Genomic DNA, 18,613 nt, shown 5'->3' on the forward strand with positions numbered 1-18,613 from the left:
TTGATTGTTAAAATATTTTTTTAAATCTCATGTTACGTTAAGTCTAAGCTAAATCAAATATAAAATTTACGGTCTTCTTTATCTTATGTGCAAATTCATTTTAAAACAATATTTTTTGCAAAGCATAGCGATTTACACATTTTAATACATTAATACAGTTATTAGTCTGCTTAGAGAACATTTTAAATTTAGAGCACTTTCGTAAAAATATTAACATGTGTAACACTTTGTCTGTTCTTTTGTATGAAGCCGTATTCATATTATATACTTTATTTATTATATGAGAGTTACTTCATCATTTACTAGATGCATCACGAATATCATACAAAACATTCGAATCAATAAAACCAAAGTCACGTGATAGATAACACGTGATAAAGATAACGTGTAAACACGTGACTAAAAGTAGATAGCAACGAGTAAACAATAAAAATGGTGGATTTGTTACATATTAAACTACAGTGGTGGAATACTTTTCCATTCTTAATTTTTTAAATAAGCTATGATGTTATGCATGAACTTATTTAAGATAATTTCATATTCTACGAAGTTTCTTATTATCAAGTAAATGAAAAATCGAGTTTAACTCTGTATGCATGTAAGTTTAAAACAACGCTTTATTTTTAAGATTAACGCAAAATAGTTTTTAAATTAAACATGAGATGAGTGTTAAAGTAATATTTGTAAAATCGAAAACAAAGTCATTCAACATTTCCGCCCCATGTTGCCTGCGGTGAAAATATTGGCAGCGGTTTGTAGGTGCTTTTGCTGCGATAGGCGACCACTGACTCCAGATTTTCAAACCTTTTTAAATACTCGGCCACATTTGGAAAATTCGAGAAAGCATCCGACTTCAAATGTTTAATCCAGTCCAGAAGGTCTCCAAAACAAAAATCTACATATGTGAGATCATTCCCTGCCAGCCACTTGTTTTTGCCTAGATACGCCTCAAAGTTTCGTATCTTATCCGGAAAACTTTCAAAATATTTTATCTTTTCTGCGTCAAAATCTTTTTTAGGCACATGACAAGGCCCCGCGAATTCCATTAAAAACTGCCTTACTACACTTTCAAGCATCTCTGCTTTGGCCCAGCTTTTGTTTGTGGTCGGCAACAACGATCCATTCTCCCTGGCAATGTATTTCATAATTGCTAAACTTTCAGTAAATCGAAAATCGCCGTCAATATAGTAAGGTAAATTTGGAAAATCCAAACCCAAGTTGTTCTTGGCGTCCACCCATTCCCCTTCCTTATAAAAATTTGGCGCGGGACCATAGGAAAACGTTTTATCTTCAAATTCAATATTTAGATGGTTTAACATAAGACGAATCGCACACCCTAGGCCTCTAGGTTTCCAATAAGCGAGTACGGAAATCGATTTAGCCATAATTTTTTTTCTATTTACTAAAATTTACTCTACACTCTTAAACAAAGAAATAAAAATAGCCAAATTTAATTAAAACCTAAACATTAAAGTTCAATAAGCGTCACAAATAAACTTGAACATTTACACACCATAAGTCGATAATAATGTTACACGATTCACAAGTTAATAATTGATAGTTCCTTTTTAACACATCAGCACTTTAAAATGCGAATGCAAGTCGTTTAAATAACAAACAGTTACGTTTTGTAATGCGTTATTATAATATACCAAAACATACTTTGATAAAAAAAACATTAAATATATATTTGCATTGTTTACCTGTAAAATGATATATATATGATAATTGATGTTGTTTTACTAATTTTATGAGTGATGTATATAGCACGTTAGTATGGTTGACAGTTGACACTAAATCACAAAAATCACAAAAAATAATCAATACCAAAAACCAAATTACCATTTTTTGTTTGACGTAAAAAATACTTCGTTGCGTGGTAAGTGTATGCTAGTACTTTCTACGTCATGACAAACAGGGCTTCAGAAAAGGAAGTTAGAGCATTTTTTAAAAATACTTAATAAAACAAATGTTGATACAAAATTCTTTACGCTTATGATTTTTTTTGTAACGTAGTTACAGTTGAAAAGCTAAATATAAAGATAAGACCCGCTTTTATTAACTGGCTTGTGACTTTTTGATAACCGGACCCTTCGAATTCTTATTTTTGATGTGTTCGAAAAAATGTGATCTTCTTCTAACCATTCCGGTTGCCAAAGCCTCTGGTCGATGAAAACTCGATCCATAGGTCCCCAGTTCGACTCCCAAGTCCTACAGATGTATAGCTTTGAGGTGGATAAGAATAAGATTATTTCAATAAAATATATTCCGTGTTTACTCAAGCGGAACTAATTGGTGCGTTGATTGGTCAGGTGACTAGTCAGTGTTGATTACCATTTTACTCAATTTTGCAGGTCAATACATTAAATATATCCTATAGGCCTAAGTAGGATATACAACATATATATAAATGTATATGTTTAATTTAATTTTTTTTAAATTATATATATAATTATATATGCTGTATACAAAGTTTCATTGCATATCGATTTTAAATTTCTTCGCCCTTTGGAAGACAAAGATGTGTTATAAATAAGTATGTGAAGAAATTGCCACACTATTTGAGATTTACTTTAATATATTTGTAACTACACATGATATTAATAAGAATACGAAAAGATATTATTTATGATTTATACAGTAGCATAATATTACAATACTAAAATCACAAAAAAAACAAATATAGTATTTAAAAAAAGAAATCATTTTTTTTCTCCAAATAACGATCATTTCACAAGACTTTATTAGTTGTTACATAAATCATATTTAAATTTACTTGAAAAAAAAATTTTTAAAACCTTAGAGCAAAAAATTAGAAATCAAAATTAATAATTGGGCAGTGAATTATGCTTTGAAATGGAATGGTTATAATTTACATAAAGCTGAATGAAATTTTTCAATAAAATTAAAAAAAATATATTTAAATTTGTTTTAACCTTTAAAGGGAAATACTAGGTATAACCAGCAAGTAAAATATCACCTAACTAATATACCAACATTACTTCAAAAACCAAGCAAAAATGCAGAAAAAAATATAATTTTTTTACCATATGATAAAAATAATTATATTTCAATAATTTTTTTAGGGTAAAATTTTTGCATTTAGGTACGATAATAATATTGAAATAGTAAGCAAACCAAATACAACACAAATTATTTTTTTTTAAATTTTAAAAAACATAAGCTTGGCCTATCAACTTGTAGAAAGTACGAGATTATAGCATACAGAAATTGCAATTGCACAAAATTGAATGACCAAATAGTATTTTTAATTAAATATGTTTCTACTAGCAAAAATGTTATGTTTATAAGATAGAAAGGGTAAGTCACCATAATTTATATCTAACTAATTTATTTCTGTTGTCAATATAGTTTTTTTTAAAACCAATTCAAATTTAATTAAAAATGAATGAAATCCCTGAAAAACTTGAAATTTCTTTGTGTTGCAGGTTTACGTCATATTTTGAAAAATTGCAAAAGTAAATTTAATAATTAAATGTTAAACACCAAGTAGTTATGGCAAACGTTTATTTAAAAATAATGTTATGCAATTTAATATAGGCAATGGAAGAAAATCAACCAATCAGGTGACAATAAAACAATGTGTGAGATTTGATTGGCTGCTTTAAAACAGGACTTCAATTGGACTCTTTTATTGGTCAGTTTAAATTCTGAATTAAATGGCGTTTTTTGATTGGTTAACTTAAAATTGATCCTCCAATAGAGTGCAGAGAATAGATGAAAGCTCACTGTTGCTTGAACGAATAGTAAGACGATATTTCTAAAAAAAATTTACAAAATTTTAAAGAATATACTGTCAAAAATTTTTTTTTTTTAGAAAAAAATATATATAACATGATTACCTTGGCTTGCTTGTTTGGTTCCAGTCTGAGTAAGCAACCAATTTGACCATTTTTCGTTTTAAGAATTCCAGATCCAACAAGATTGTCGGGATTTGGGTCAACTCCATTTAAAGAGGATAAACCAAAACCTTAGAAAAATCAAATAATTTATTTTTATTTATAAAATAAAAAAAAATTGCTAAAATAAAATTTGAAAAAAAAAATTAATATTTCAAGTTTATAATTTTTTTAAATATAAATTTATTAAATTTTTTCAAAACTGTAAAATTTCAACAAAAAAAAAAAAGTTACCAATCAGTTTCATTTTTGTCTGACTTGTGTCAATTGGAAATTTAGCTTCGAATATTTTCTGACATTCTTGTTCAGGTCTAAAAAAAATTAAATAAATAAAAATAAAATTTTACAATGCAAGAAAAACAAAACTAGTTTTTAAAATCAAAATTTGAAATGTCAAAACACACTTTGCTTGTTTTTATAACGCTACTGCATTTCATTTACCAAAAAAATGTTAATATTTAAACGATGAAAATAAAATAAACTGTCCCAAATTTTTACTTTTAATGTGTCAAAAAAATCAGAACTTAAAAACAATAATAAAAGTCAAGTTAAAAAAAGACTTTTTAATCAGCGAATAATCATTTATTTATTAAAACCAAAAAATATTTTGACCACCTTATATTAAAAATAATCAATAAAAATTTATTAATTCTGTAAACCCATTAACTTACTGTCCAAGTTGCTTCCATCTACTAAAGAAATCATTGGCAGCCATTTCAACAGATTGGAAGAACTTGTTGATCATAACAGGGAGGAGAACTGAGATGGTATGAGGAGTGTTATTGCTCACATATCTGAAAAATAACATTTATGATGAAAGAAAGGACACAAAAAAAAAATTTAAATTTATTTTTGAAGTAAAATAAAGAAAAAATAACAACATACAGAATATACCAACAACATATTCAAATTTTAGAAGATTTAATTAATCACAACAAAAGTTATTCTTTCTCAAAAAATTGTTAAACAATAATAATAATAATAATACTGGCATTAACAATATGTTTCGAAATCTAAGATTTGAACCATAATTACATTAAAAAAAATAAACCAGCAATTTTTAGTATACTAAACCAATATTATGTTAAGCATTTTTTTTAACTTTACAACTAAAGCAATAGTAAAAAGGTTAATCCATTTTTCGGACTAGCATACAGTAAAAGATGGCGATAATTTAAAGCTGGATAACTATTAGTTAAAGTACCTGATAGTCATTAGAGGGGAGTCCTTAAATACTGTGAGACATTCCAAGTTAACAAAATGTTGGACTTGTGCTCCCCCATCAATGGTGGATGGACAATCCTTTTGGGGAGCTATGTTGATCTAATAATATTTAATACAGTTAGTATATCGGTAATAAATGGGTTTTCCTAGTTGGGTCCCAATATGATAAGTTTGCCCTGAAAAAATTACCCTTTTACATACCCGAGACCAAAGTATACATATAAACAAAAGTAGTTTAACACTTGACCGGAAGTAAAATTAGAAGATAAAATGGGTCTTAGAAATGCATTACAGGTATAGGAAAAAACACCAATATATTGTTTTTACAAAATTTCCTTACGTAGAAATCTAAAAATTTCACCGGAATTCCATTTTACTAATATTTTAACATTTTTACGCACAGTTTTTTTTGTGCAGTGTTGTTATTAAATAGAGATATAATTAAAATAAAACTAAAAAAAAATAAAGTCATAAAAGAAATGCCCAAAATGTTGTTTACTAAACATTATCACGTAATAAAACACATTGTTGTATGAATGGCAATTGGGGACAAACTTAAATAATACTCAGGGCATGCGACAATTTCTTTGAGAAAATACAATTTTCTATTTTCAACAAAAATTTTTGCGCGTAAAAGTGTTAAAATATTAGTATAATAGAATTCTGGTTAAATTTTTAGGTGTCCGTGTTAGAAATTTTCGTAAATCAAAATATTCGTGTTTTTTCCTATACCTGTAATGCTTTTCTAAGACCCATTTTTGCCTCCATGAATCGCAAAAATGACGTAACAATCCGGTTGAATCAGTTAAACTACTTGTGTTTATATATATATATACTTTGCCCAAGACTGGGTGAAAACGGGATTGTCCACCAAAAAAGTTTTAAAAAGCTAGGGGTAAGATTACAATTTTGAGGTGTTGGAAAAAATTTTAAATTACTTGGATATAAAAATAAAGTGAAAAGACTTGCTTACTTTTCCATCCAGTGCCCCATCCAATGTAACATTAGCAGCAACACTCATTAATTGTGAGGGGGTTTTATTTCCAAAAAATATTCCAACCCGACCTTTTTACGAAAATATTAATAACAAATACAGTAGGTAAAAGGCAGTAAAAAATATACCAAAAAATAACAGCAATTTTTAAAATTAAAAGCTTAACTAGTGAGCCTAACTAAAAATTTTCTGGTACTGAAAAATACATTTTTATATGAAAAAAGTATGAAAATGTTAAAAAACTTACCGTAATGCTCTTTAAATTCACATTTTAAACCAATTTGTAGAAATTCGTTTTCGAACAAAACTCCGCTGTTTTTAAACAAAAATCTAAAAAAAATCAAAAATTAAAAAAAAAATAAATAAGTTAAAAATGATTTTAATCCAAAAACTCCAAAAACCAACTACATTTAAAACACCAACTATAGTCAGTAAACATAATATTAAATATCAAAAATACAATTATTAAATATGTTTTTTTTTTTTTTAGTTAAAATAGGTAAAAGTAAAAAGAAACAATTATGGTTAATAACATACTCACAGTTGAATAATTAAGTTAGTTAAAAAATGTTAAAAATATTAAAATTCCCACAAAAATTGCATCTCGTTAAAATTTTTTTTTTTTAATTAATTATAAACTTTTTGTTATTGAATGTTTTTAACTGTTTTAAGTAAAGTTGGACAAATTAAAAGAGCTTGAATTTTTTAACGATATGTATTAATGCTTATATTTGTATTAAATGTACCCAAAATACAATGTGTTATTTAACAAAAAAAAATATAGTTTTTGCAAGATGCAAACATTTTTTTGTAATTACCAGTTTACAATATTACAAACCAAATTAAAAATTAATCCGCAAATCCAAAAAATTAACAATTTTACCCACTTATATTTCAAGAATGACTAAAACCAATGCACAAAAGTTTTCAAAAATGACCAATTTTATTCATCCTAATTATCCTTAAAACAAAAAAAAACTTCATTTTGGCAAAAACTAAGACCTCTAAAGCCCCACCCATTCTACTCTTACTTGTACGGTATATTTGATTCAATTTCTGTTATATCATCGTAATTTATATCCAAATTGGACATTTGCCCCATGGGGTCAATTGAATGAGACCCTATGTCACCCAAATCACATTGGAAATCCCCTAATTGCCCCATGTTATCAGATAACCCTTGTTCGGGACTTTCAAGTCCGAAAAATGGATTAACCGAAGGGGTGGGGTTTGTCTCAGCCAATGAGAGCAAACTAGCAATATTGTGCTCTGTAGTGATTGGCTGGTTTTCATGCAAAGGCATGCCCATGCTAAAACAATTATTTTTATACAGAATATTGATAATTTCAATTAAATTATAAACAAAATAAAACAAAAATATCTTAAATTAAAAATTAGGAATTTAATACAACAGTAATTAAACTGTAAATTTAATTTGAATTACTAGCATACAATGGATTTTACTACTGAATTAAGAACCGGCACAATTACAGACAAACTAACAAATTGGACAACACAAATGGACAAATTGATACTTAATTTTTGTTGTCTTACTTTGCTAGGTAAAGGTTTTGTTCGTCAGCTGTCTGCTCATCTACTGAGGCATATTCAGGTTCCCTATGTTCATGCATAGTAATAAATCATGACAAAGTAAATACAAAATGCAAAAATATTGATCAAAAAATTATAAAACATTGTTACTATGTTGCCGTTAAATTTAAATCGCACAAAATAAAAATTTGATTTTTTTTAGTGTAACTAAAGCTTACATATTTTTTTACTATAAGCTTAGTTTGTGTCAAAATCTAAACTAAAAGATTGTTTTTTATGCTTATTGAGCTACCAGTTCTTTTGTAATTGTGTTAAGTTAGTGGTTAACATGCAAAACACAAGTAAATGATATTAATATTAAAATACAAAATCAATTTATTGGTAAAACATTTTCAAAATAAAAAAAAGGAACTTTAAAATAAATTTTAACTTTTCACAAAATCATAACCGCTTTAAAAATAGTAAAATATTTTTTAAAATAAAAAATTTAAAAAAATTTTCATGCAATAAAACAAGTATGTGGACTTACTTTGCAATGTTAGAGGAAGCAACTTGCTCCTCTGTAGCTTGAGGAGGACTACCAAAGACATCCACCAACAAGGAGTTGGAGGTTGGAGGAGCTACCTCCGGCGTACCAAGTCCAAGAAGATCATTAGAGTTTGAGTTCTAAAAAAATATAAAAAAAATTTTAAATTTAAATTTTTTAGAAAAAATTCTTTTTTAATTTTTTTTTAAATTATGTTAAATGGCAAAATTAAACTTGAACTTACAGAAACAACTGGGGATAATTCCTTGGGTTTACTAACATGGTTTTCAGCATTGTTGGCAAGCGATTTTTTCAGTTTTTCATCTTCTTTTTCAAGTGCCTACAAAATTAATTTTTTTAAAAACTAAAAAAAAATAAAACACAACAATACCTTTTAAATAAATTCAGTTAAAAATTTCTTTATTTTGTATTAAATTAAGGTGGCATAATTTAAACAAAAAAATGGAATACATTAAGGTATTTCAAACAGGCAAACGCATAGCGTTTGGACAATTTTCACTTTTAAAAAGAAAGTGAAATTAATGTCTACGAAAAACAGAAAATATATTCTTTAAAAGATGAAATTAAAATGAATCCTCACAAAATTATACTTTGTCATTTAAAACACTTTTTATAAACATACCGTTATTTTTTCCATTAAAAACAAGCCTACATTAAACACTAACCTGCACACTTGCTGGCTTCTTCTTTTTTAGTTTGGCCAAAATTGAAGACTCACGCTCGGGGAATGGAGGCATTTCTTCGAGGACTGTAGCAAGGACATCTGGTGACGTAATTGAACTCAGTTGGGAGTATTCTAAAGCTCGTTGTTGCAGCTCGACGTCGGCATTTCTTAACTGGTTATTGTTTTGTAGAACAGTCTAGAAATAAAAAAAATTAAAAATTTGTAAATAATATTGTTGAAAAGTTTAAAACAAAAAGAAAAATTTGAAAAAAAAAGTATTTTTTTAATTTTTTACCCAAAAACTTTTAAAAATGTCACCTGAATTGATCCCTTGATCTCAGGAAAGAGATTAATAAACTTAATGTAAGTGGAAAGCAGCAGAGCTCTTGTTGGAGGAGAGCAGAGATGAAACTTGGAGTGGAGGAGATTAAATTGAACGAGAGGAGAGGACCTTACATCTCCTGCAATCAAATTCCCAAATTCCCCAAGAATGTATCCTCCGACTTTGACCATGTTTTCATGACAAGCTGGCGCTTGCAAATTCTAAAAAAAAAAATTACCAACAATTTAAATAATTTCACTACAACTTTTATGGATTTTACATAACACTTAAAAAATGGATAAGATACATACAATAAAACTTAAACATAAAAATTAAAAATAAAACAGTGACTAAAAAGTTTGAAATTTGCTAAAAGTTTATTTTAATAAAATATCTAAAACTGATAAAAAAAATTTAAAAATTCTATGTATATATATATAATACCATTTAAATTATACTGTTATCTTTACATAATAAATCCTAGTAAAAACTATTTGTTTTATCTTGTATAAGTAATTTAAAGTTTTTACTCTTTTTTGAACATAATTTTTTTACTAATTTTTAAAAACAGTATTTTAAAAACATATAGATTTAAAAAATTTTTTTAAAAACAATAAACTTTAGATTTTATATTTTAAAAACAATTTTTTAAACCTCGAACACAGTTTTAGCAGCATATCCTTGTGCATCGTCTCTGTTAATAACAATTTGAATAACACGATGCCACACTTCCTCGGAAACATAATCGCCTGCCACTCTTATAAGTTGGAGTATGGTGTCAACATACCAAGTATAATCTGAAGCATATTTCTCAGACAGAATGGCAACTTTCAAAACCTAGAAAAAAAAGTGTTTTTAAAATTTTTACAACAAAATTTAAAAAAAAATTTTTTAAAACTACAAACAAAATTTTACAATTTTTTGATAAAATATAAAATGTTTGGCATTTTTTTTTTAATTTATAAAAACTTATTGCAAAATAAAAAAATGAAATTTTATGGCAATTTTATTTTTAAAAAATATTTTTTGGATTAAGTAATTTAGAAAAAAAAAATTCATCAAATTTCTGAACAAGAATAGTTACAGATAGATTTACCATTTCTTCTCTGATTGCATAGTCAGCAGTCTTGAGGTAAGCCAACATTTCAGCAACAATTTCTTCTGCATTCGACTTGTCGCACATGGCATACAACAAATCAACAGCTCTTTGTCGCACGCTAACATCTCTTTCAGTCTAAAAATATTAAAAGAGTTGAATTAGGTTAAAATTGATAAACAGTTTCATTTTAATGTCAGTTTTTAAAAAAAATTAATTTTTTGAACAAGAATTATTAGCGCCAACAAAGTATTTATTAGCGCCAACAAACTAACTTTATATTATAACCTAACTAAATTAAATAATATATTATAATTCGTATGAATTTGAAACCTTGACAAAAATGGCATTTATAATAAACTAAATTAATTTTTTTTTATCAAAAAAATAATAAAATTTGACCAGCAGCATGGTGTAGTGGTCAGAACACTTTTCTTCACAACATAAGGCCTTGGGTTTGATCCCCACTTTTCATAAACAGTATAAACTGCTCATTGAGTCAACACTTAATAAAAAGCTTATTTAGCAGGCAATTATAAACAAATATATTCCAAAATGACAAAGGCAACTTGAGACTGGGTTGGGGTAACTAGTGTTACTATATGTTTAGGTTGTAAAGTCGATCACTTTACCACATCAAGGATAAAAAAATGCAAAAAAAAATTAAAATTTTAATTTCATACGTGAAAAAAAATTTTTAATAACTAAATTTCTTTTTTCACCTTTAAAGCGTTGATCACAGTTTCACGATGTTTCTTAACAGCATCGGCCGAAAACTCAGAACCAGCTAACGAACACATACTCTCTAGCGCCAGGTAGCGAAGATTTGTTTCTCGATGTTGAAGAAACTGCCCGAGTTGGTTACAGGCTCGAACAAGAAGACTTGGTTCACTGACAAAAAAATATTTTATTTTTTTAAATATGAAAAAATTAACGAAAAATCATATACACAATAAACAGAAGATAACACAAGTTTTTTTTTGTTTTAAGATAAAAAAATGTAAATAGAAGGAAAAATAAATCAGTTATCCCATGATTTGTTCAAAAGTGGAATTATTTACGGAAGTTAATTTTAGAGAACATTAATATGTGGTATCTATATATAATGGGGTTTGTTGGACATAAATGTCTAGTTCATAGGTAAATAACTAAATTAAACTGCCGTTTGTTGTGCGTGGGTAAATTATTACAAGCAATATTAGTTAAGAACTTAAATGCAGACTTTTGGGCGGGCTATCAAAAAGTACTTAATTGTTAAATGTAACTAAAGGTCAAAACCATTAAAAATAAAAACTGTCATGCCAAAAAATACTGCCTTTAATAAGACACATCCAATAAACTTTAAATTTAAAACTGTATTTAAAAAAAAATACAACCAGAAAATTGATAAAAATTAAGTGAAATTTATTTTTTTAAATAAGAAAAATTAAATTATACAGTTTAATTGTTGCATTAAATAACATAAAAACTAACTTTCTTTATCAATTATATTACAAAACATTAATTACCTGTCAATATGTATAATAAGATTAATAGCTTCAAATAAAACAGCATTCTTTGAGTTTGAATGTTGGACTTTCTTGGATTTGGGTGGCTCCTGACATTTATTTAAAATTGTTTCCAAACATTCGACCAATCTTCCTCGAACTGCTTGCTCCTCTTTTTAAAAAAATCGAAAAGAAGTTAAAAATTAGTTTTTAGATTAAGTGAACTTAATTTAATTTTTCAAAAAAAAAAACTTTTTTACTACATAAAAAAAAACTTTTCAGCCTATATCAATGACATATAAGATTAATTTTAAATTCCTACAAGTATACTTTTTTGGTTTATAAATGCTTGGTGTAGTAGTGAGAACACTTGCTACACCACCATGGGGTCGTGGGTTCAATTCCCACTGCTCTCATGTTGTAGCGCCCTTGAGTAAGGTGCTATAAACGGTATGAACTCCTGCTGAGCCAGCACTTAATCAGCAACATAATCTCGTTGCAATTATAGTCTCTATAATATCCCAAACTGCCACAGGCAACTCAAGACTGGGTTGGAGTAACTGATGTTACTCTATGTTTAGGTTGCGCATTCGACCTTCCCACATCGAAGATAAAGATATATACAAAAAAATATATATAAAGAACATACAATATTTACTAGTCTAAAAGCTTATACTTTCAATTTTTAGTTAATGTTATAACAAACCTGGTATAGGATAGCATTGCAGTAACCTCAATAATTTAACACTCAACCATGGAGCTGGCACAAAATAGTATGTGTAATCCTGTAAACAAAAAGATTCAGTAAAATAACAAAAAAAAATTAAAAAAAGTTAAACCCATAATAATACAAAATTTATAATCTTAAAAAAAATAAAAAATATTTTGTTACTTTATATTACATATCACACGGTGCACATAACTTTTTTATTTCAAACCTAAACTGATTTTTAAAAGGGTCTTAAAGCAAAAAAAAGTACCTGTAGATCTTGGTAAGTTGAAGTGACAATCCTGCTCAACCTGGATACAGCAAGCGATACACAACCCTTGTACTCAGCAGGACTATGTTGAGCTAACGCATGAATCAGACTTGCTGCTGCAGTTACAACACCCTGTTTGATAAAAAACAAAGTAAAAAAAATTCAGGTTACTTGCTGATAATTCGTCTGCGCATCACAAACAATTTTATTTATGTTTTTGTTAGTATATGTATAGAGCATGTTAAAGTTTTTTTAGGTAAACTATTAAAACCCATTTAACCAAATTGACAGTTTTCCAAAAATGAGAGTTGGGGTAGTCCAAGGGTGAAATCTTTTATTTATAATTAATTCAAAAAAAATGTTTATGTACACATTAAACTGTAATAAACTACACAAATTTCAAGTTGAGTATAAATCTTTCAAATTTACATTTTCACCCTTTTAAAAATAAGTCTACAATTAAAGCTGTAAAATTTGGTCAAAAGTAAAAAATTAACACTACTTTTATAAAACTACCTGCCAAATAAAATTTGGTGTTAAAATAATAAATATTACATTTTTTTTAAAGAAGCAAGAAAACTTTTTGCAACTTTGTTTTAAATTTATGAGTATTAAAAAAATTAATTTATGCAAAAAGCAAAAAATTGTCATTTAAAAACACACAAAATTTTAAGCAGACCTTTATTCATTTTTTATAATGTTTAAAAACAGCAAACATTAAATTATTACCATGTGTTGGTCGTTAAGTAAATGAATTACTCTGGAAGCCCATTCAGCATAAGTTAGAGCGTCAGGCATGGTTCGAAACAAACGAAGTAAACACAAAGCTGCACTCTGCTTTACCGCCTCACTTGCAGATCTAAACAAAAATTAAAATAAGAAAACATCGAGAAAAAATCAAACAACAATTAATCTAATTAGTGGCAAATTTTTGATTTTAAATTTAATTTTGTCATAACTTTTTTGAAAGGCATTTAGTTAAAGGTAAATTATATAAAAGTTAAAATTTGTTCAAATAAAATTTTTTGCTTCAAAAAAAAAAAAATCAAAGATCAATATAGAAAAATCCACAGTTTTTAATTTATTTTTAAAGTTTAACCAAATATTTCAAAACCATAACCCACCAAAAAAAAGTTTTAATAACACTTCAACAGTAATAAAGTGATATTCAAACATATATTATAGGCTAACACAGGTATAATTGTATCCACAAACCTGAGGTTTATCATAGCTAAATAAACTTATAGACTTGGCAAGGTTTAATAATGACTTGCAATATTTGTTATAAAAACAAGATTACAAAACAAAAATTTCATTTTCTTTAACTTAAATTTTTTTTTTAAATAAAATGTGACTTATAGGTGTTTAGTATATCATTTTAAAAACTACAAAACAATACCTGAATTTATTTTTTTTTAATTTAAATTTTTTTTTATTGAGTCATTAAAAAACCATCACACATTTTTTTGGTTTACCAACATTTTTTTGGTTTTACTAAAATTTTTATTAAATTTTTTTACCAATCTTCAACGAATTATTTTTTAATTTTTTAAGCAAAAATTTTCAATTCTAACTTACGCTGAGACCAACAATTTCGGAACCTCAGACCCAAAAGCCTCAGCCATTTCAACTGAGCCAATATTTGCAATACAATGCAAGGCAAGATTGACATGTACTGGTTTTGGAGATGAAATGTCATTTTTAATATTCTGGATAATAAGCTTCATAAGATCAGAGTTGGAGCTGACCAGAACTGATATAAAAAGGTAACCCTGAAAATAATCAAGTGATATTGTTTGTTAAATTTATGTAACATATTATATAGAAACTTAAACATTATACAATATTCAATAGGTTCAATTGAAAACCCTAGAAAAAAACTAAATTAGTCAAAGTTGGAACCACAATATAACACTTAAAATAACCTAAAGCTAGCAATCGATTAGTTCAATAAAAAAGTTTTACAAATAATAATTTTTATTTTTTTTAATTTTTTTTCGATTGTACTAAGAATAAACAGAATGTTAAAAATGTTCGTTTCAATTTAGTAGTAAATACTTTCGGTTGTAAGAAAATGTCATCAAGATAAAATCCAAATTACTTACGATTTGTTTTTCCGTATATTTGTTCGAACTTAAAAGATTAACTGCTTCGATGTGACCAAAATCGATGTCATGACCCAATAAAAATATGAATAAGAGCTTACAAACATATTTCTTTTTGCTGTATCCGTCCAAGGTTTTGTCCCCTACAAAACAACAAATCAAAACATTTTTTGACTGAATAAAAACAAAATCATTATTCGATATCCTTTATTAAATGGGTTTTAAGGTACAGTAAGTCACAAAGTCAGCCAAAACAATTGGCTTTTCAACTACGGCAATAACATAAAAATTGTATTTCGATTATCGCATTGATTTAAGGACATCTGTAGTTTTTTAGGTAAGATATCATATTATTTAAACTTGCAACTTTTAATGTGAGTTGAAGACAATCGCAAATTAAAATCCATTTTACTAAATTTTTACCTAACATTAAGCAATATAAATACACACAATGATTTGTTTACACAGGTAAATATACCTAATTTCGTTTGTAACAACATTAAACAGTGTGTACATACTGCACATAACAAACAAATAGTCACAAGGCATAACCTGAAATAAAGCCACCAGTACAACTTTGTTTTAAAATTGGTAACAATCCCGTTATCCAATTGCAAAAATAATTCTATTATTGGCTGTTAACTTATAAATATCCTAGATTAGTAAGTTTTTTGCAAATAAACCCCTTTTTTATCTAATAGAGCTACTTAATTAATATGTTTATTAATTTGTTAAAAAAACAATTTTGTTGTTAAAAATTCCCAATTTTTTGATTGTGTATAGTGTTAATTTTAAGCTAGAACTACACATATCCCAATGAAATAAGATTCAGAAGAGCCCTTGATATTGATTTTATAAAACAATTTACTGCAAAGCCAATTTCAAAAAAACAAGTGATGTTATTTAAAAAAAAGTAATGTCACTTTCATTAAATGTTCTATTACTTAGTTTTAAAATGACATGTTAAGAAAAAAATATTTAGTTGTACAACTGCATTGTTTAAAGCCACGACTTTGAAACAAAAAGTACAAAAATCAAAATCTAGACTACTTCCTGTGCTCCACATTTTAAAATCAATAAAAGGAAGTATTAGCAAAACATAGCACAGGGCTAATTTAAGATCAATTCAAATTTGTGTTTGGGCCAACAGTTAAGCATGCCGGCTATATTAAAGGTGACATAGTTAATTCTTTGTAACAAGTTTACTTAAGAATTGATTGCCTTAAAAAATAAAGATTATTTAGTATGACAAAACAATCTAAACCAACTGCTATGATAAAAACTTGGCTTTACTACTTGAGGTCTCAGGTTTAATTTCAAATGCTTCTATGTTTAAGCATCTGTGTGTAAGGTGCTATAAACAATACCAACTCCATTCATGCCATAACAAGAGATGGCAAGTCATTTATCAAGCAATGTGATTAATAGTATTCATAACTGCCTAAGGAAACTTCAGTATGGATCAGAATAACAAATTCTACCCTATGCTTATATGCTATTTATTCACCCTTTTTAAATTAAAGATCAATAAATACGTAAATTACCATTTTTAAGTTTAACATGGATCCATAAAAATTAGAATCAAATTAGTGTCTACATTTTAACTTTAATAAATAAAGTTGTATTTAAACACTTCTATTTTAGAATACGATATAAAACCAGTATTATAAAATATAACATAAGCACTCATAATAAAAATTTATTTAAAAAATTGTATTGTGTAAAATCAATACCTTTGAACTTGGATCTTATGTTAGCCAATTCTTTATTGATTCTTTTGCTTTCAGCTTCTTTACTTTTACCTTTAAAACAAAAAAATAAATAGGCTATATATATTACTTTATAGTAAAACATATCGCTAATATAACAGCTTATTAAACACAATTTTTGGAAAAAATTTAAAATCAGTTTATATAGATAAACAAAATAATACAATAGAAAAATAAAAATATATGTTTGATTGCTAGTAAAATATTCTTGTAGTTCGAAATCTTACTTTTCATGTTACAAATAAAGTTAATATAACCAGTACTGTCTAATTGTTAACAACTATTAAAAATTGTTAATGTTCCAGCACTTTATAAAGTTTTTATAGCATTTATAACAAAATTTAGATATTAACTTACAATTCCTAATATCCGATATAAAAACTGCCAGACCTCGCATTGCATCCGATCTTGAAACTGCCGGCATCGTGAAATTTTTAAATAAACTTTAACCAATTAAAATATCTAAAACAAATCAGGTTAAAATATAAAGTTAATGAAAAAATATTTAAAAAAGTTAAAATTACTAAAAAATCATATTTTTATATAAACTAGCAAAAATAAATAAAATTACTAAAGCTGAAGTTTTGGCAATTAGAAAATAAACAAAAGTTTTAATAACTAAATCTTGCTTTTATAACAAATTCAAATATTCTTTTTTTTAAGTAAACTTTTAATTTATCATCAGCTTGTAACATTTCAAGGTCATAAAACAACAAAACAAGGTTTTAGTGAATGCTTGAATTTCAATGTAAAACCAAATTAATTGTCTAACTAGATAAGGCAAAAAGGTGGCGAAAGATTGAAAAAATCGATGTTTTCTAAGAATCAAAAGTTTAAAACAAACAGGCAAAAAACGGTTTAATTCGTACTAAACTGACAGACTAACAGCTAACTAAGCCTGTTTTTACGCGATTCATAAGCTATAAATACATTAAATTTAAATGGTTTATTTAGGTGCAGTTTAAATAATAGATAACAATAATAGTTTGTATAAGACAAAACGAAATTACCTTAATTTTAAATCAAATCTAAAATTAGAATACACCACACTCCCAAATAATTGAATAGAGGTCGTAAGAAAAATATGACCTAAACCTACGCCGCAAAAATTAAAATTAAATAAAAACTGTCTGAATCAAAAAACATTTTTTAATAATAACATTTATATTGGGCTTCTTAAAAGACGGCAAACATATTATTAATTTTGCTATAGTTGTTTTATTTTAAAAAATTGAATGACAGGAAAAATAAGAGTTGAAATGTTAGAGGCCAAAAAGAAATAGTTTACTGCCATAAAATTTGGATCAAAATCAATAACAATTTTAAATATTGCATATTGAAGTAATCCCAGTATTCCAGTAATAGTAAAACCCAACCCCATTAGCTTTCCAAAATGCTCCACTGGATAAATAATAGAAATAAATGCACCAAAACCCCCATACAAAAACGCTCTTAGGAACATAAAGAATACAAATGAACCATAAGGTGCTTTTAACAGCATTGTTAGTGAAAGAAAAATGCCCAAAAAACTGTTTGTTATAGATGAGGCTAGAAACCCACGCATAGCTGCAATTTTCGAAGGTTGACTTTTGTTCATTTTTTCAACCGTAGAAATAATAACGCCATTCAGAGGGCTTACAAATACGCTTAATATTAAAATTATATTGTAAACGCTTAAATACGAAAATGAATTTTTAGAACCAACTACTCCCTTAAGCCAAGTAACCAACGAACCCATAAAAAATATTTCCTGTAAGTTAAGCAAAATTATAGGACATAGGTTTAACCAATACAATGGGGACTTTAAACACTGTAAAAACGCTACATTGATCTCAGGTTTATTATTAATACTGAGGTCATCGCTCAATAACTTAGTTTCCATTTCTTCTTCACTATCGTCCTGATCACAAGTTAAACACCATTCGTAATATCCGTATTTAAAATTAACAGGAAT

The 18,613-nt window shown here is 27.1% G+C and overlaps 1 protein-coding gene and 1 pseudogene across 2 annotated transcripts; both read right to left on the reverse strand.

The window, feature by feature from the left end:
* Nucleotides 1–701: 701 nt before the first annotated feature.
* Nucleotides 702–1,385, reverse strand: LOC145753433 (glutathione S-transferase B pseudogene; annotated as a pseudogene).
* A 1,395-nt stretch (nucleotides 1,386–2,780) lies between these two features.
* On the reverse strand, nucleotides 2,781–17,123 carry LOC145753691 (AP-2 complex subunit alpha-2-like). 2 transcript variants are annotated; one of them, XM_082570114.1, is made up of 23 exons: nucleotides 17,017–17,123; nucleotides 16,624–16,692; nucleotides 14,891–15,033; nucleotides 14,364–14,557; nucleotides 13,515–13,644; nucleotides 12,786–12,917; nucleotides 12,512–12,590; nucleotides 11,827–11,977; nucleotides 11,041–11,209; nucleotides 10,319–10,456; nucleotides 9,877–10,059; nucleotides 9,219–9,443; nucleotides 8,902–9,096; nucleotides 8,460–8,555; nucleotides 8,219–8,355; nucleotides 7,693–7,755; nucleotides 6,386–6,468; nucleotides 6,118–6,209; nucleotides 5,125–5,243; nucleotides 4,592–4,714; nucleotides 4,155–4,231; nucleotides 3,864–3,991; nucleotides 2,781–3,781 (listed from the first exon to the last, which is right to left on the reverse strand). In XM_082570114.1, exons 1-23 carry the CDS (start codon nucleotides 17,081–17,083, stop codon nucleotides 3,704–3,706), a joined length of 2,871 nt encoding a protein of 956 aa, XP_082426240.1. In that variant the 5' UTR covers nucleotides 17,084–17,123; the 3' UTR covers nucleotides 2,781–3,703. The 2 variants fall into 2 exon arrangements, with proteins under 2 accessions (XP_082426240.1, XP_082426241.1); XM_082570115.1 differs by lacking the exon at nucleotides 7,693–7,755 and having other exon boundaries at nucleotides 2,782–3,781.
* Between the last annotated feature and the right edge of the window lie 1,490 nt (nucleotides 17,124–18,613).

Source organism: Corella eumyota, chromosome 5 (assembly GCF_963082875.1).
Source record: "Corella eumyota chromosome 5, kaCorEumy4.1, whole genome shotgun sequence".
Lineage (NCBI taxonomy): Eukaryota > Metazoa > Chordata > Ascidiacea > Phlebobranchia > Corellidae > Corella > Corella eumyota.

What these genes read in the sequence shown, in the direction of transcription:
- LOC145753691 (XM_082570114.1), bottom strand. Translation starts at nt 17,083, where the DNA reads ATGCCGGCAGTTTCAAGATCGGATGCAATGCGAGGTCTGGCAGTTTTT. An exon ending in AATATACGGAAAAACAAATC is followed by an intron (nt 14,558 to 14,890) that starts GTAAGTAATTTG and finishes GATTATTTTCAG; the next exon opens with GGTTACCTTTTTATATCAGT. An exon ending in GCAATGCTATCCTATACCAG is followed by an intron (nt 11,978 to 12,511) that starts GTTTGTTATAAC and finishes TTTTTTAAAAAG; the next exon opens with AGGAGCAAGCAGTTCGAGGA.